Source organism: Carassius auratus, linkage group LG44F, assembly GCF_003368295.1.
Source record: "Carassius auratus strain Wakin linkage group LG44F, ASM336829v1, whole genome shotgun sequence".
Lineage (NCBI taxonomy): Eukaryota > Metazoa > Chordata > Actinopteri > Cypriniformes > Cyprinidae > Carassius > Carassius auratus.
The window spans coordinates 5517828-5537133 of NC_039298.1; the positions used below are offsets into that span (position 1 = coordinate 5517828).

General features: G+C 35.2%; 2 protein-coding genes across 2 annotated transcripts; both read left to right on the forward strand.

The window, feature by feature from the left end:
• Nucleotides 1–1901: 1901 nt before the first annotated feature.
• LOC113068397 (G-protein coupled receptor 157-like) lies at nucleotides 1902–5976 on the forward strand. Its single transcript, XM_026241170.1, has 4 exons — nucleotides 1902–2689; nucleotides 3498–3711; nucleotides 4621–4815; nucleotides 4976–5976. Exons 1-4 carry the CDS (start codon nucleotides 2313–2315, stop codon nucleotides 5189–5191), a joined length of 1002 nt encoding a protein of 333 aa, XP_026096955.1. The 5' UTR covers nucleotides 1902–2312; the 3' UTR covers nucleotides 5192–5976.
• Nucleotides 5977–10697: 4721 nt separating this feature from the next.
• slc2a5 (solute carrier family 2 member 5) lies at nucleotides 10698–19295 on the forward strand. The gene is made up of 12 exons (XM_026241172.1): nucleotides 10698–10834; nucleotides 11041–11139; nucleotides 11251–11408; nucleotides 11517–11641; nucleotides 11720–11872; nucleotides 12312–12437; nucleotides 12968–13155; nucleotides 13285–13395; nucleotides 13512–13613; nucleotides 16571–16646; nucleotides 16926–17053; nucleotides 18425–19295. Exons 1-12 carry the CDS (start codon nucleotides 10793–10795, stop codon nucleotides 18650–18652), a joined length of 1536 nt encoding a protein of 511 aa, XP_026096957.1. The 5' UTR covers nucleotides 10698–10792; the 3' UTR covers nucleotides 18653–19295.
• The last annotated feature ends 11 nt before the right edge of the window (nucleotides 19296–19306 follow it).

Here is a 19306-nt window from a genome sequence, read left to right on the forward strand (position 1 = left end):
AAAAGGGCAGTTTGTTCAGGTGAATGAAATGCCTGTAACTCACTTGAGGTTTCGATTTAATAACATCAGTGTGGCAATAAGTTTGAACTTGTCTGTACTCTGAAAAGCTGGAAATCAATTTAGTAAGTTCTTTTACAACGTATTAAAGCACTTTGTTTTAAATAATATCCTAAAAGTGTGATTATAATGCCATGCAGGGTGTAGCCTTCACAAACTTAATGCAAAGGTATGTTGAACACCTTACACACATATATATTTTAAATGATCAATTATAGCAAATTAATCCAAATTAACTGTATGAATAATCTCAGATATTTGTCAGTTTAGTCACTTGCCTAGATTGGATCTCAACTGAAAAGTCAATTCGTTTTTTTTATGCACAAAATGCATGATAAATGCCTGGGGCAAACTCCCAACAAACATCTCTAGTTGTTTCAGTTGTATGATTTACGCAGACAGTATTTTGCATTTTATTCTAGTTTATCTCTGGAGTCTGGATTGTATTATGTCAGTGGCTCCGGAGTTTAATTTTCATGTATTATCTATGATAACAGATCCAAACTGAACTTTAAATTATCAGTATTTAAAATAGATGCTTTTACTTACAGTAGTCCTCCATAAATGTATTATACCTTTAATTACACAACATATAATACAATAAAATGTGTTACACAACATAATAATAAACAATACATTTCAAATACAATGATTCCCTCTCCTGAAGGCCTCATCATTTATGCTCCCTTTGAACAGCCTTTAGGCTGCATCTTCACACTTTGGGAATTCATTTAATTAATTATGTATGGATGCATGGCAGAAGAATACAGAGTGCTTATGTCAAATTTATGCTGGTGAAGTCTGTCAAACCTAAAGGTATTTTTGAGGGCAAAAAAATACACCATTGCACTTTTTGTAATCATAACAATCACATTGAGTAATGAAAATAAAAAACACTGAAATTTCTCTAAATATCTAAATACTATTCTGAACGCACAGCTCAAAGTGAGGGGAAGAAAATTTAAAATTTGCTTTTAATGGAGGATCAAGCAAAGCATTTATTTTTCTTTTATCCACTTTCTTCTCTGCCTGAAATAAAACAATGCACTGCATTGGGAAAGAATGCTGCAGTTCTACGGGAAATAGTATTCTTAGAAAGCATTATTGCTCTTCTGGTGACATTGTGATAAAAGGAGATGCATTTACCTAAAATTAATCCTGTCCTAAATAATAGACTCACATCACACTGGATGCTGAAATATAGGTTACTTGTGTGTATGTGTGTGTGTGTGTGTGTGTGTGTGTGTGTGTGTGTGAGACAGAAACACCATCCCTTTCCAAAAACTTTCAGTAAGATATATCATAAGATGAGTGAAATAAAGAGGTTAGAGGAAATAGACCAAGATCTTGAAGCTTTATAAAAGTTCACATTACGCCATCTAATGGCGTATTATAGTGATTGCATGTATTTACCTGTCAATAATTGCAGGCACATTTACAATGACGCATTGCTTGCACACATAATTTTGCACAACTCTCAACACAGTTCCATTGGGAATGTTGGAATGCAATAACATATAATAATATTTCCGTCTGAATCAAAGTTATTGACAAGGATTAACGATCTGAAGAAAGAATGTTGTATGCTACTTTTGTATCGTTCGTGAACGGATCGTTGTTTCAGAATCAAATTTTAAAGTTAATCAAATGTTTTGTGATTTAAAAATAAAACAGCTGATCTAAATTACTGTCTTTTGCAAAGAAAAATGTTAAACCTTCCCTCTGGAGTCGATGTCACCATCCGTCTGCGTGACGTTGAAACCAACAGAAACAAAAGAGTAACTGCATGAATGATACTGTTGAATCAGTTAACGATTCTGAATGAATCTTTTAGTGATTAATTCAAATGAATCGAATCACTTGATGAATCAGTCCCCAAAACTAGCGAAGTAACCTTCGGAGTTCGTCAGCTGAGATTTCAAGGCTGGGATACGTTTAGTCTTGTTTTATGAAGTCAAGTCAGTCAGGTATAATGACAAAAATGGATACAAAATTCAACGTGTTTTGATTTGTTGTGACATTGTTTCACTACCTCAGCAGTTGAGAAGAAGCTGTTGGCTCGTGTGAAGCTTCTCACACCGCTGGATCTTAAAACCCGTCGTGTTTTTCATGCTTCTTCAAGAGAAAAGGGGGCTGGAAATCTCTTCGGGTTAACGTTACAAGTGGATTCGATACTTCAAATAAGACTTTACCAAACATTGATCAAAGAAGCAATCGAGGTGCAGGTACATTTTAAAGTCTTACAAGGGGAAACTATGGCTGAGACGAACCGGACCGAGGTTCATGTTTACGAACAGGTTGTTATCCTGTCATCATGTGTACTTTCGTTTTTTGGGTCACTTTTAATCATATGCACATTTGCAAGATGGCCTGATCTGAGGACCACACCAAGAAAACTGCTCGTGTATCTGTCTGTCACTGACCTTCTGTCTGCACTCTCTTACTTTTACGGAGTTTTAAAGAGTTTTAAATCTGATTCTGGGGATTGTATTGCGCAAGGAGCAATTTCCACATTCGCCAACACCAGCTCATTCTTCTGGACTGTGTCTATTGCCATCTACTTATACGTTTTTATTGTAAAGTCCAGCCAGAGACAGGCCAACAACTTGGTGCTTTACTTTCATCTTATCAGGTAAACTCGCTACATTTGTTCACAGCCAGGAAATCCTTAAAGAAACACTTCACCCCAGAAATATTCGCTCGAAACTCTTTCAAATGTACTGACCATCTACCAAACCTGTAGTGTACTCTTTTTTTTTTTCTTCTGTGGAAAACAAAAGCAGTCGTTTTAAGAATGACTGAGACACTGTTCACTTGAATTCGCGGGGAAAAGGCGAAATATCCATTTAAAACTTTCAGTGGTTGTTGAAAGTGCCAATGAAACTATTTTCTCAACATTCAATTCAACATTCAACAGTCAATTTAATTATAAAATATTTATTAATGTATAGTATTTATTAAATTAGTTTACGTGTAGTTCAAGCAGTTTCTCCTTTACATAAAATAAAATGCACAAATTTACACAATTCTTTTACATAAGGCCTTCCATTCGGATATGGAATAGGCTATTTTGTACTTTTAAAAATGGAATTAGTCATATTTATATGTATGTAAATTATATAGTCTAAAATCTAAATGTTGAAGGGTTAAAATCTTCTTGTGCATCTCACGCTTATCTTTTATTTTAATTTACAGGTAGACTAGAGAAGATTTTCTATATTACAGCACTTTATGAAAGAAAAGGAGATTTGTATTCCTTTTATGGTATTTTGCCTTTTGAATTATGTTCTTTCTGTTATACAAGGAAAAAGGGTTTTAGACAGTCCATATTCGATAATTTAATAAATATTTCCTGAAAGGTTTGGTTTTCACGAACTGGCTTGTGCAGCCTTGTGGATGCCTGTTTGCAGTCTGATCTTGTGATTTGTGGTTTGTGTCAGCTGGGGCGTTCCTTTCGCCATCACTGTGGCAGCCCTGTCCCTGCACAAGATCGGCTATGACGCCTCTGAGGTGTCTGTAGGCTGGTGCTGGGTGAACATCCAGGCCGAAGACCGTGTGCTGTGGATGCTGCTCACTGCGAAGATCTGGGAATTCATTGCCTATGTCACACTGCCAGTCCTGTACTTGCTTATTAAAATACACATTCACAGAGCAGTAAGTCCACTGCGGCTCATCACAGACAGTTTAACAGTACAGCTTAGCAGAGGGTTGCATGACTTTTTCATAAACTCATAATGTGTGCAACGGCCAAGTAATTTCTGGAATAATGTCCAGAGCTAATGTATAAGGGAAATATCATACTATCATAATATAGTGCTTTCTAGGCCTGGAAATGTCATGAATATTAATAAAATCTTAAAGGTCATGGAAGTTTGGGTCATCAGTAGATTTGACTAGTTATGCTGACCTATAAAATATCAAAATATAAATAAAAAAAAGGCATTTAAAAATCAATTGGATAAATTATGGAAATTCACTTGTAAAAAGTGACGGGAAGTGCATTGCTGAGAAAATTAAATATTATGCAAATAAGACTGGCCCACATTCTTGTCATAGTAACAATTGTATTCTGGAAACCACATGCTGTAGTGATGGGGGTGTGTGACAATGCTGTTTCCTCGCAAACATTTAAAAACAAGTTTTATGCCCCCCAAAGCTTAATTTACAGTAAGAACTGTAATATCATTCAATATTATTAACATTTAAAATAACTGGTTTCTAATTGAGTATATTATCAATAGTAATTTATTCCTATGATGCCATTACTCCAGTTTTCAGTGTTATTCTGATATGCTGATTTGATGCTCTAGAAAAATTTCTCATTATTAATGTTGAAAAGAGCCATTTGCAGTTCTTTGCCTGATAGAAAGCTTAAAAAAAAAACTATTACATTTTAAATTTTGTATCTTTAATTTTGTATTAATTCTTGCTCAATAAAAGCATTAATTTTATTAATTGAAAAAATCTCATAGACCACACAGCTTTTTTTAGGTGAGCTTTTTCTATAAGACTAAAGAATGTTGATCTCTATTTTATGCCATTTTTCTCTGCAACGTATTTAAGCATACAGCCCTGTCTGAGTACCGTCCCATCCTGACCAGCAGCCCTGTCTCACAGTCGCCATCTTCCATGGCAGACATGAAGCTCACCATCATCCCCATCATCTTCATCGTGCTCCGCATGTGGAGCACCATCCGCTTCCTGCTCCTGCTGACTGACTCCCCTGCAGGACACAACCCAGTGCTGGTCACCTTGCATGTGAGTCACCCGCTTCCACTTAGCCAGAAATGAACTAAATTTACTTCCACCTGAAGTCCCATTCATGCAGTTTAATTGTATACTTCATCAAAGTCATTTATCTGTAATGCCCTTTATTGTATTCGGCAACCCAATAATTCTAAATTCATTTTTTTAATAGGGTATTGGAAACACCTTTCAAGGAGCTGCGAACTGCATCATGTTTGTGCTGTTGACTCCCTCAATTCGCTCACGTCTGGTGGCTCAGCTGTGCTGCAGAGGTCAGGACAAACACTGGCGTTCACCATCAGTGTCCCAGAACAGGGCAAGTGCAAATACGCCTTCACACAGGGAGGAAAACACCAGCCCCCAAACCTGGGAGAACAATGAGGCGTAAAAGCTGCTATGATCCTGTATCTGAACGCATTTTGAATGCACAAGGCTGGAGTGAAAGCTCTGACTTTACGGCTCTCTGTTGTGGTTGTTGGAGTAACATCAGAGCCTTACACTCAGCCTTCTTGTTTGACCAAGCGCCTTCATGGATTACAGGGGACTGCGGTCACATGCACAAAGCCCGCAGAGCACGGAACACAAACGCACTTTCTGTAACCGGTTTAGCTCAGCACTTTAGGCGAGTAAAACAGTGCCTTCTGTTTTCATTCTGCTGCCGCAAATATCTCATGTTCATTTAAATAGAAATGAGATCGGTAGCTCAGGGGAAGCAAGGATACAGCAGTTTATTATCTAGTGACCAAAATGGCAAATGTACTGTGAAGTGTTTTTACAAGGGATCTTTCTCCTCTTACTCCCAACAAAGCACATGCATTCTTAATGCAATGTGATTACTTTACATTACAATTAATATGCATTTTTAAAGCATGATTTATGTGTATTATATGCTGTATTTATATGTTCAATGTATTGGATTTTTTTTTGTGTGTGTATGAATGTATTATGTCATAATCAGATTCTTCTTTCTTTCACTTTTCTCTGTGTAGAGTCACATATACCTAACAAGGACACAAGCAGCAACATGCACATTTATTGTTATTTCACACAGTGCCTTAAAAATACATTTTAAAACAATGGGGAAGTGGCTTTTAGTCTTTGTATACGTAGTTATGGATTTGTATTATAGTTATATTTTATCAACTGATTTCAATAAAGTTATTGAACCTGTCAGATTCAGTATTATTTTTATATACTATTATTTGGTTTTATAAATATCTAGCTTTTGTTTTTATATTTTCTGTTTTCATTTTTATTTTTATCAAATTTTTAGTAATTTTGTTGTGTTTTGTCATTTTTATTATGATTTGATTATTGTTTCCAGTGAGGTTTACATTAGTTTTAGTTTTTATATATTTCCAGTAACTGGAAATAACTGTTTCAATTTATTTAAGTTTTTTTATTTTCATATAGTTGAGTTTTTTTCATCTAATATATATAAATGATTGGAGAAGCCCTGCGTACATCAACAGGAAAAAGTCAGTGGCATTTTGATGAAACATAACAAGGTCAAATATTAGTAGACTGAACTTTCATTTCATGCTGACTTTAAGATAATAAATTCATGAATTTTTGTTTTTATTTTAAAGTATTGCATTTGTGTTAGTGGCTTTATATCTCCAAACATTCAGAGGTCTCTACCATCACTGAACACTCTTTCTTGGCCATAATATGGGTAAGGTTATGGAGAATCTGCTTGGTAATTATCTGTAAATTATTAAATGATTGTGCCGGCACATTCCCTCAATCCTTGACGTTCCGTTGAGTCTCCTTTGACTTTGGCTAATATGTCTTTAGAGTGGAGCTGAGCTGAATCTGAGCTTCTCCAAATATTTGATCATGCATGCTGTATAAGAGAATCAGTCTATGCAAGTTTCACCAAGGTCAGAAGACAGAGCGACTTCTCCATTATCTCAGCTTGATACCAGATCTACTTTTAATGAGACAAGAAGAGGAACTAGTCTGAGGAAAGCCGGGAAAAGGGCACGAGCTGAATACAATGGCAAATGCTGTGCTGATTGGTTATGTGAGCTGAGGGAAGAGGATGTTGGATATACACCAACTCTTGTGGTATTGCTAACCCTGAGGCAGTGTAAGCTGACAAGCCAGTCCTGCGGCTCATAACAACAGTTTATTGACAAAGTGGAAACTGGAATATGGATCAACAGTCATTTTTGAAGCATGTAATATTAATTTTGGCATGAACACAAGTGTAGTGTAATGTTTTACTGGCAAGCTAGGACAAAAAACAAAACAATCACTTAATTTTGGTTATTCGTTTTATGGGCTTGGCACTTCATTAACAAAAGTGTCATTTTAGAAAATAGATTTACCACACTTGGGTTCACACTTCCTTGGGATTTACTTTATGGAAGTACATAGTTCTGTAATCAATGTATTTTTTGACTCTGCTCTAGAGTTTAAAAAGGTGTGTGTGTGTGTGTGTGAGCTTGTTTATGTGGTTAATGAGGACACAAATTTGTATAATGACATGGGTATGACACAGGTATGACAATGAGGAGGTGGTTTATGAGGACATTTTTAGTGTCACCATAATTCAAAACGCTTATAAATCATACAGAATTAGTTATTTTGAAAATCCAAAAATGCACAAAGTTTCCTGTGAGGGTTAGGTTTAGGTGTAGGGTTGGGGTAGGGCAATAGAAAATACAGTTTGTATAGAATAAAACCCATTACGCCTATGGAGAGTCCCCATAAACCACATTGTGTGTGTGTGTGTGTGTGTGTGTGTGTGTGTGTGTGTGTGTGTGTGTGTGTGTGTGTGTGTGTGTGTGAGTGTGAATGTAGTTGTTTGTCATTTGAGAATTTTGATTACCAAGTTTTAAGAGTTCATACTTACATATAACCTAATATATTTTTTAGAATTACTTTAGTTTTTTTTTTTAATACATAACAGAATGACATTGTTTGGGTAGACCCTTTTAAATTTTTAAAGATACTTTTTTTGTATTTTCATATTAAAATATATTTTCTGACTTAAGGCTGTTTTTTGGTAAATCATTACCAAAAGAATCACCATTTCTTGAACCTTTGTTCACTTCAGAGTCCATTGCTTTTGTGGGTATCTGCAATGACTGCATATCACTGCAGAGTACAACAACCTAAAGAGAGAGCTTTTTTAATCCCGCACAGACCCGAGTGTGAGGACACACACCTCATCACAATCTCTAGTGGGGTGTTCAGCCCTCGACCTGCTGAAATAAACAGCTGAGGATCTCGGTTTAAGTTGATGAGGTCCGATCAGTTTGATTAATGAGTTGCTGAAGCAGGAATGGGAATGAGAGAATCTGCAGTGCTGCACTGCAGGAGGAAGCAGATGCTGGTCAGAGAGAGACCCCTGCTGTCCGTGCCACGCTGGTCAAAGTGTTTGGGGTTGCTGCTTTTTCTCAAAAGTGGCTCTTATAAAATACATTTCATGGAATAGACCTGATCTCTTTGAATCTTTTGAGAATTAATATAATAATTGAGTTATTTGTATGGTGTTTTTAAAATGTAGAGTTCCATGATACGAAAAAGTCACGCTGATAAGTTGCAATCTTTAACAAACACAAATTAAAATAAAATATAATTTTGCATAATGTGATCTACGTTTTGCAGAATCACGTTTTACTTATGCAATAGGCGTCAACAGTCAATAACTAATTTGACATCTAATTTCGAAGTTTTTTAATATTAGTATTATTATTATTTTAGAGCTGTTCTGTTATCAAGCTGGCAGCATATGAGGAAATACCCTGGATCATGCCTCTTGCTCGTGTCTCTGAGTTATGTCCCTGGATCATGTCCCTTGACTGTGTGTCTGTGGATGACTGGCCTGAGTGCCAGATATTACTGGCAGCTATGCAAACTTCATTAATTAGCTTCACAGTAGTAAGATGCCCATTTTTTCGTAATGAAATGGTAAACTAAATGATCCAAATCTGTTCGAGACTCGGTTCTGAATCATTCAGCTTTATTTTGTGAATCATTTTGTGTTTACTAAGTCAACGAGGCGTTTGGAAGGGTACTTTTTAAGGTAGAGAACAAAATTAATGCTGGATGAAGTGGGTTATGATGTCATTTACAAGAGATGAAGATTTTTCAGGGCAACACTAAACAACTCTGTAAAAAGGAGGGAAAGACGTTACAATGAAGCACATAAGCATAGCAAATTTAAGCATGTACTCTTTGGACAACGTGTTTTTCAGCACTTTTCACAGTGTATGCAAGGCAATACTATCTTCATAGTATTTCGTTTCATGTGGTTATAGTCTATTTAATCTATTTGGCCCACTGTGTTTACGATTTATTATTTCATATACTGCCACCAACATAGACATTTACAATAAATATTCCTGAATTGTACATTATTTAATTGCATAGCTATGCAAGATATTGTCTCCTGAAATAGTTTAAGTTATGATTGTCTGGACCTTTGCTGGGAAGGAAATTTAGAGATCTGGATTCTTCAGACTTTAATTGACCCTGGTTATGCTGACAAAGGGGAAAATATCACATCTGTTTAGCACATAGAATTCAGCATTTTTTTTCTTCTACTTATTTCTTTAACTCAGCAGGAGTGGGGCTGAGAAAATTATAAAAGAATATTTCTTTTCAGAGTGTTAGTGAATTCCTTTTATTTCTGACTACGATGTTTTTCCTTTAGAACATGACATTGAGTAATTATTCAATTACAAACTGCAGAAGTTATTCTGATAAGTCAAGGGATTTATTCTTTTCATAATTTAGGTGTAAACCAGCTATCTTAATTATAAATAGGATCTCAATTAAAATATGCTAATTTGCAGGTTGTGTGTGAAGTATGTAGGCCTGTTAGAGGACAACCATCATTTTTTATTTTATTTTATTTTTTTCAGAGAACTGAAAACACCAATAATTCATTTAAAATGTACATTTATTTATTTGTATTTTATTTTACTTTTTACATGAGAATAGTTTGAGTTAGGCTACATATTTTAGATGAGACAAAAACTGCTTGTCCTGTACACTTGCATAAACAATTTTCACCTATAAGGGGCGCAAATGTTCTCCAAAGAAGTATGTTATTATTATTTATTTATTTTTTTGTCTTTTTATTATTAATAAATTCATAAAAAATATTTGGGTCTGCTGGTTTTGAAAATAAATTTAAATAGCACTACATGCAAGACAAACTAAATACATTGTTTGCTATAGTCTTTATTCATGCCAGCATTACCTTTTAATTATTGCCCTGAAGGAACCCATAATACACATGAGGAACAGAAAGTCTATTTGTGACATGCATTAGTCTGTACATTCTCCTCTGCTCAATGTTTGCAACAGGATATCCTCTTACCATTTTTTAGCACAACAATCATAGTGTGCATGCAGATATAAACCAAGATATAGACCTCAAAACATCAAAAAACACAAGGGTTAGTCAAGATGAGATCAAAAAATCGACAGGAAATGGCACAGAAACCGGATGTTGACTGTAGTTAGCATAAGTTGGCACAAGAAAGCATGCTTTAAAATATCTTGCTGTTTCAAAAGTAAATGCATATAGTGACATCACTAAAGCAAGATCTTTCTAACTTTCTTTTGTCACTAAATTATATACACACACACACACACACACACACATATATGTATAGTGGAGTAAAAAAAATAGGAGTTTATTGTTTATTTAATGTTTATTTCAAGTTTAAACTCTCAAATTCTGTTTTACCTTTTTTCTTTGCTTGAATAACACAAAGGTAGGAATTTAGGCAAAGAAAAGAAAACACTTGGAAGTACCAGAAGGCCAATGATTAATGGCATGTGTTTTTTTGTGCTAGGTGTAGATAAGTAGGCAGCTTTCTTTTATCTGCTTATATGAGTGGCTTTAATAGCAAACAACTTTAACCTTGGTTTTAGGGTCGGCTCCAATGTCCAAAGTACCATATAAAGATAGAGCTGTCATTTCTTTTCGCTGGTGTTCTGTCTGACTGTGTTGTAGATTTAAAGCATGAAGGAAAAGATGGACATGGAGAAAAGTGAGAGGAAGGGGGTAAGAACTTTTGACAAAAAGTATATTTCTGCCTCAAAATTGCTTTACACTTATTTTGGTTTGGTAACAGACAGACAACAATCCACAAACAATATTTGTTTGTCTTTTCAAATATACTAAAGCTGCTCTCATATGACTAAAAATGTATTTTTAATATAGAATTTTATTGGCATTTACATATTTCTAAAATGAATGCAATTGAACAGAGAGTGACGCTGATCCTGGCTGCAGCTTCTCTGATCACCGGATTTGGTTCGTCTTTTCAATATGGATACAATGTAGCTGTGATCAACTCACCTGCCCAGGTACCGACTTTATATTATATTATTATATTGTGTTATATTAATGATATTCTTGCAGTTTTAATCTCTTTAATCTCATCTCTGATCAACTTAACTCTGATATCCTGACAAAAGGAAATGAAGCTGTTCTACACCCGAATATATGAGGATCGTTACGGTCCAATGACAGACAATCTCCTGACCCTCCTGTGGTCCGTAACTGTGTCCATGTATCCACTGGGTGGGTTTTTTGGATCTCTCATGGTAGCCCCATTGGTGAACAAATTCGGGAGGTAATTTCCTTTGAACTGTATTGGGTTGTAAAAAAAATATCAGTTGTTTTTGTCAAAACATTGCATTGAATCCCAATTATCATTTTTTTTATTGTCTTTTTCTTATAGAAAAGGCACACTCCTGTTCAACAACATCTTCTCTATTGTTCCTGCTATAATGATGGGTGTGAGTGAGATGGCAGGGTCATTTGAAATCATCATTGCTGCACGCTTTATAGTGGGCATCTGTGCAGGTCAGTAGAATATATGTAGGAGTCAGTATGGATCAGCTATTATGTTTAAGCATGGCATTATGTGACTGTGTTTTCCAGGCCTGTCCTCCAATGTGGTGCCCATGTATTTAGGAGAAATCGCACCCAAGAATTACAGGGGGGCCATCGGAATAGTGCCGCAGCTTTTCATCACCGTTGGCATCCTTGTTGCCCAAGTGTTCGGTATTCGTAATATCCTGGGAAATAAGGAAGGTAATGCACAGTCCGCTGGATAGGGTCACATATGTGACCCAGGACCACAAAACCATTCATAAGGGTTAAATTGTTTTAAATTGAGATGTATACATCACATGAAAGCTGAATAAATAAGCTTTTAATTGATGTATGTTGTTTTTTAAAGGATATTATATTTGGCTGAGAAACAACTATTTGAAAATCTGGAATCTGAGGGTGCAAAAAAATCTAAATACTGAGAAAATCTCCTTTCAAATTGTTTATTTGAAGCAAAGCTTTAATATTTTTACAGTAGGAAATTTATCTTCATGGAACATGATCTTTACTATCCTTATGATTTTTGGCATAAAATAAAAATCTATAATTTTGACCCATACAAAGTATTTTTGCCTATTGCTCCAGTTGGAGAAACATGCCCCTGCTGCTCGTGGTGATGTGTGATGTTCTCTCTCTTTAGGCTGGCCCATCATGTTGAGTTTCACAGGGATTCCAGCCGCCATTGAGCTGCTGCTTCTGCCTTACTTCCCTGAGAGCCCACGCTACATGCTCATACAGAAGGGGGATGAAAAAACTGCCAGGAAAGGTACAGAAGGAGTTATTTTAGTCTTCCATGTCACAGCACACAAAGAAAATGTGCGGTTTACAGTTGGATGTTCACCAACGATGAACTCAGCAAGATGGCAGGAGTTTTATGGTGGAGTAGAGCTGGCTTTATCAATTGGACTTATGTAAATCATCTACAACACATTGGACACTTTTCGTCATTTTTTATTTAAGAGAGGACCTTGTTGGATTCTTTTAAGCACCTCAAGTTCTTGTGTACACTGCAAAAAAAAAGAAAAATTGATCATTCTTAATCAGTGTTTTTATCTAATGACGTACATGGGACAGCTTTTAATCATTTTACAATTGCTTTGCATTATGAAGAGATTTAATTTAGGCTTTTAATGTCAGTTTACGAAGCAACCAAAATGTCATGTACTCAACATTAACATCTTGCTCATTGAACTTTTGTATTAAGTGCTGTATCACGCTCGTAATCGGGCTGCTGATCTGAATATCACCAGGGGAGATGTTGCTTAAATGAAGACTCTGATGTGTTGTGTTGATTAGGACTGCAGCGGCTGCGTGGCTGGGAGGATGTAGATGAGGAGCTGTGCGAGATGCGTGTGGAGGAACAGTCAGAGCGAGCAGAAGGTCGACTCTCTGTGCTTAACCTCTTCACCTTCCGCTCGCTGCGCTGGCAGCTGCTGTCTGTAATCTTCATGAACATGGGCCAACAACTGTCAGGAGTCAATGCCGTAAGCACCACTTTAAAACATCACACAGATGATTCATTTCACTACTGATTATTTCTGAAAGTGTAAGCATGAGGTTATAAGTTTTAAATGTTTTGCTCAACTGAATCCAAATTTTAACCCAATCTTTAGATTTATTATTATGCTGACAGCATCTATAGCTCAGCAGGAGTGGCTGACGATCACGTTCAGTATGTGACGGCGGGAACAGGAGCAGTTAATGTCTTTATGACAATAGCAGCCGTAAGCCACTTATTGTCTCATTTTGTTTTTTTGACTTATTAATTCTCATAATGGGTTGATACACCTTATGAAGAGTTCATTTACTTCACAAAGAATATGACTTTCGGTTTATGTAGGTGTTCATAGTGGAGAAATCTGGTCGAAGGTTGTTGCTACTGATCGGCTTTGGTGTCTGCTGTGGAGCCTGTGTTCTCCTGACCATAGCACTCTACTTCCAGGTATAACAACACTGTTTTCATTTAAATACAAACTACAGATGATCAAATAAAAGATGGGAATATTACTAGTTTAGAATGATTACGGTAGATATTAGTTTTATAATTAGATATACGTGTATACTGACTGATATTGTACATTCTATTGTGCGTGCTTATTTGCCCTGATTTAACATTATCTTTGCCATCACCTTGATGTCAATTCATGTTAATCGTTAAAAACATTAATGATATAATAATAGTTAAATATAATCTTAAACTAATTTCGAAAGTGAATTTCCATATTCATGCTGTACATTTAGACAGAATATTTAACAATTAAAATTTATTTATCCTTTATTTAGCCAGGAAAAAAATCCCATTGAGATATAATAATCTCTTCTTCCAGGGAGACCTGGTCAAAAACGGCAGCACACATATAGTTTCAGACACATAAATAATTAAAACACACAAACAATCCAACAAATCAAAAATAGATCGAAGTTCAAGAAAAACATTTACAAGACTCTTTAAATGTGGAATACAGAATAAATTTAAAAGTGCTCAAAGATGGCAAAGACTCTAATTTCAATACATTTTGTAGGTCGTTCCAAACCCTAGGGGCATAAAAAGAAAAAGCATGCTTTCCAAATTCAGTGAATACTCTTGGGACTTTTAAACAAAGATGCAGCTGCGATCTGGTACCATAACCATTAGTATAAAAAGTTTAAAATTTTGTAATGTATGATGGTAATTTACCCAGGAGTGCCTTTGCAATAAATACATACATGTGTAAATTTCTCCTATGATACAAAGAGGACCATGATAAAGATTCATACAAAATACAATGATGCGTACGGTATTCTGCACCACATACAAAACGTAACACTGCATGATAGACAGAGTCCAAATTTCTTAGTACAGAGGAAGCTGCATGCATGTAAACAAGATCACCATAGTCAATTATTGTTAAAAAAGTACTCTCAACCAGCTTCTTTCGGGCCTCATAGGGAAAACAATTTTTAAAACGATAGAAAAACCCTAGTTTTGATTTAAGCTTCTTCAGCAATTGATCAATGTGTACATTAAATGCTAATTTTTCATCTAGCCATATACCTAAATATTTATAGGAACCGACTCTTTCAATTTCTGAACCACATAAAGTTGATATTGTTATGTCTGTATCCTTACGGTGAGTGCGGTTAAAAATCATATATTTTGTCTTCTTTGAATTTAAAACTAATTTTAATTTATCCAACGTAAATAATTGAGTCATCAGCATATAGATGCACATTAGCAGAATCTACTCCTGAATCCAAATCATTTATAAAAATAGAAAATAGGATAGGAGATAAAATAGATCCTTGTGGAACTCCTTTTTTAACTTGAAGAAAAGGAGAATTATAATTTTCTATATTCACACATTGAGTTTGTTCTGATAGATAATTATCAAACCATTTCATAGCAGCTTCACTAATACCTATAGATCTAAGTTTCTATAATAATAAATTATGATCAACAGATTCGAAGGCTTTTGAAAGGTCGACAAATAATGTGGCACAGGACTTTTTACAATCTAAAGAGTTTATAAGGTCATTTGTAACTAATAAAGCTGCAGTTAGGGTACTATGACCTGCTCTAAAGCCTGACTGGTAATCGTTAAGAACATTATTATCTGTTAAAAATTGTTTTAATTGATCGTTTAGCAATGATTCAAATAATTTAGCTAAGACTGGTAATCTAGAAATAGGACGGTAGTTGTTAGGATCTGAAGGATCTCCACTTTTAAATAAGGGAATAACTGTTGCCGACTTCCACGCTCTCGGAATAATATTTGAAATTAAACTTAAATTAAAAATAGAAGCAATTGGCTCTGCTAAAATACCAGCAGCTATTTTTAAAAAATAAGGCTCAATTTTATCCACCCCTGCAGATTTTTTGACATCGAGTTTCACTAAAGCATTATAAACCTGGGATGTTGTAATAGGAGAGAAATTAAACACCTGTCTGGGACAATGTTTATCAGAGACAACTAATTCTGTAGAGACACCTAAATCAGACTCATAACTTGAGCCTGCAGTAAAAAAATTATTAAAAGATTCAGCAATATTCGCTCTACCTCTAACAATATTTTGATTAACAATTAAATGATCTGGAGTTTTAATTGATAAACTCGTTCCTGAAGTAGATTTTACTAGCTTCCAGAATTTAGTAGGATTATTTAAATTTTCATTTAACATAGAGAGATAATAATCACGTTTTGCACATTTTATTGAATTAGTACATTAATTTCTTAATGCTCTATAAGAACTCCAATCTAATAGATCATTTGATTTTTTTGCCTTCGCCCAAGCAGCATTTCTCTGTCTGATAAGTGTAGAGAGAGTATCAAAATATTATTGTTTTAATGATGTCATAGTCAATAGGTCATTTATTGGTTATTGACATAACATAATGATTAATTGTTTATATGTATTGTAACATAAGTGCAAAAAAATTCAAATATTTGTGTTTTATTTTTTATATATTTAAACAAACTGATAGTATATTTACACAAAGTATTATTTTATATTTAAATTGAAATATTTTTGTCCAAGTAATGTCATGGTAATATTTCAATGTAAGTAATTTATTGGTTATCGGCAAAACATACTAACTAATAGTTATTAAACATATCAATCATACTAACAGTCAAAAAATTAATAATAATTTTTTGATTTCTTGAACCCTATTCAGATTAGAGATGATTATTCTGACTAATCCGATTCACTATAAAGGGGTTTCCCTGTGTGGCCCATTGTGCTTGAAGTAAATTCTTGTTTACAGACAGACAGGTGTTATAAGCATTGTAAAATATCAAACCCAGCAGAGATTTTCATTGTAGAGCTGTGAATGTGCAGGCCTGATGAATTTGCCTCTTGGGTCTATGTGAAATGCAATGCTATAAATGGTAGAATAAATGCAGCACTTTCCCCCCACAGACTACACTGGACTGGATGCCCTATGTCAGCATCGTCTGTGTCATTATTTATGTCATCGGACATGCTATCGGCCCAAGTGAGTTCACACCAATCCCGTAGGGGCATATTCCAGATGCATGAATTCACTCCCTCCCTTTCATTTGTTGTATTCCTTGGTGGGGAATGACAATAGATTTATGCTGCAGTTTCTGCAATTTTACATTAAAACCTTGGAGTGAATGTGGGAGAAGTGCTTTAAAGTGGCAGTAAAACAGATTGCAAAAGCAGCACAGTGTTTCAAGCAATCTCTTTTCTTACTGCCTATTACAAATCTAATGTGTTTGATGATTTGCTTTCTCCGCATCCCTCCATACAGGTCCTATTCCTAATGTAATCACCACAGAGATGTTCCGGCAGTCTTCTAGACCACCAGCATTCATGGTGGCTGGCACAGTTCACTGGCTCTCAAACTTCACAGTCGGCCTGGTCTTCCCCTTTCTAGAGGTCAGAGGTCAAATACAACTCTTACAAAGACTCACCGAATTGCACTAATAGATACTTTTGTAAAGTTATCAAAGGAATAGTTCACCCAAAAATAATAATAAAAATTAGCTGGAAATGTGGAAATGAGTTTGTTTCTCCATCCGAAAAAGATTTTGAGACATTTAGCATTGCATCACTTGCTAAATGGATCTTCTGCTGTAAATGGGTTCCGTCAGAAAAATTTAAAACAACTGATAAATATCAATAATCAATCATCAAAATATCAGTGACTCCACACGACTTGTGGATTATTGTGAGGTTTTCAACAGCTGTTTGCACTTTCATTCTGTGGCACTCATTCACTGCAGAGCATCTTAGTGATGTAATGCTACATTTCTCCAAATCTGTTATGAAGAAGAAACAAGCTAAGTCAATAATTAATTATTTATTCAATGTTTTAATGGAATCAGTGCAAATCCTTTTACAGCAGGGGTTTTCAAAGTCTAAGACAGAGGGCCTCCCTTTTGACACAGCTTACCCAGTGGCAATAACTGTCCACCCCAGTCAAAACAGTCAGATTACCTGTAACAGAGTGTGGAAAGAACTTTAAACAACGCCAAAATGTAAACATCTCTACTACTGATGAATATGCTTACATAATTATATCCCTACCTTAGTGAGCGGTATGCATTTGTTTCCTTGCTGCCCAGAGAAGACTAATTCGTGGTTGCAGTGACGTCAGAAACAGACCGAAGGTCATCCTCCACTTGAAGACGTGAACGATATTTGTTCTTGATGAATGTCAGAACAGAAAATCCTGATTCGCACAAATACGTTGAAACGAATGGTAAAATTTTCCTCAGTGCCCTTTGAGTAAGTTCAGGATATTCATTTTGAATAGAGAGCCAGAAATGTCCAATCATTTGCGCCAGTAATGATTACTAGTCAGATCAATCAAAGCCTCTTCATCTTGTATAGACAGTGCGTCACTTTCTGCTGGCTTGAATTTGAATGTATCGCGAATCCACTCGTGCTGGATTGTCTCGTTGGAAAAATAGTGTATGAATTGCAAATTCAAAGCTACGGCCTTCTGGGTGAAAAATGTTTCTCATATTTTTTTTTTTTTTTTTGTATCATTTAAGTAAAAACATTCAAATATAATAAAAAATACTTATAATAATTAAACAATTATACAATTATATTTTTAATTTATTATAATTTTTCCCGCGCCTCCCCTGACATGCTCTGGCGCCCCCCAGGGGAGGCGCGCCCCACACTTTGAAAACCCCTGTTTTACAGTTATGAAACTCACTGAATCATCAAAGCAAACATTTAAAGAGGACTTCAGTTTAAAAGAAAAAAATATCTTATTTTTCTCATTTGTGTTCACAGACAGGCCTGGGTGCTTTCAGTTTCATCATTTTTGCCTGCATCTGTCTTGCCACACTTATCTACATCTGGGTGGTCATGCCAGAGACCAAAAACAAGACCTTTCTGGAGACCAGCAAGCTTTTTGCTCATAGAAACAAGGTGGATATTGTGGCAGAGGCTGGGGACTCTGTGATCAAAGAGACCGGCGTGGAAAGAGGCAAAGAGGAAATTAAAAACACATTACTCTGAATGGATAAGCGGTCGTTTACACAGGACATGTTCTTGTGTATGTCTACAATGCTTCGAACTGTTTTAATGCATTTTATTTTTCAGTGTATGCCAGGGTTTTGAGAGCAAGACCAGGTCATGTATTTTAACATCAAATTATTGTGCCTTCTCATTGTCATCTGTATTTAGGGTATTCACATATAAGATTATTCAAGTAAAGAAAAACATGTTTTAAAAATCAGGTTTAAAATGCATGTAACAAGTTCTTGCATTCATAGTATTTTCATATGATTTTTAAAAACTTTTATACAAAGTTCAACAAAAGATTTCATTTAATGACAACTGATGTAATCATCAAATGTAAAGTAATATATTATATATATATATATTTTTATGATATGAAGTATTGTGTACAAATTTTCTTTAACATTAATAATTCTTTATAATAACTGTCATTGCATTTTTTATAATAATGCCATGTCATAAAGGTCAAATGATCTTTTAAGATACTTTTTGACCTCAAGGGTCTGCAGGTGTCCTGTATTGAATATAATTTTCTGTTTAATGTTTTTTGCATTTTTCTATATGTTTGTTGCATCATATGACCTTGATTTGGACAAACATTTTTCAGATATTTATCTATTTTAATGAAGGTGCCTCACAGCTAAATTCCTT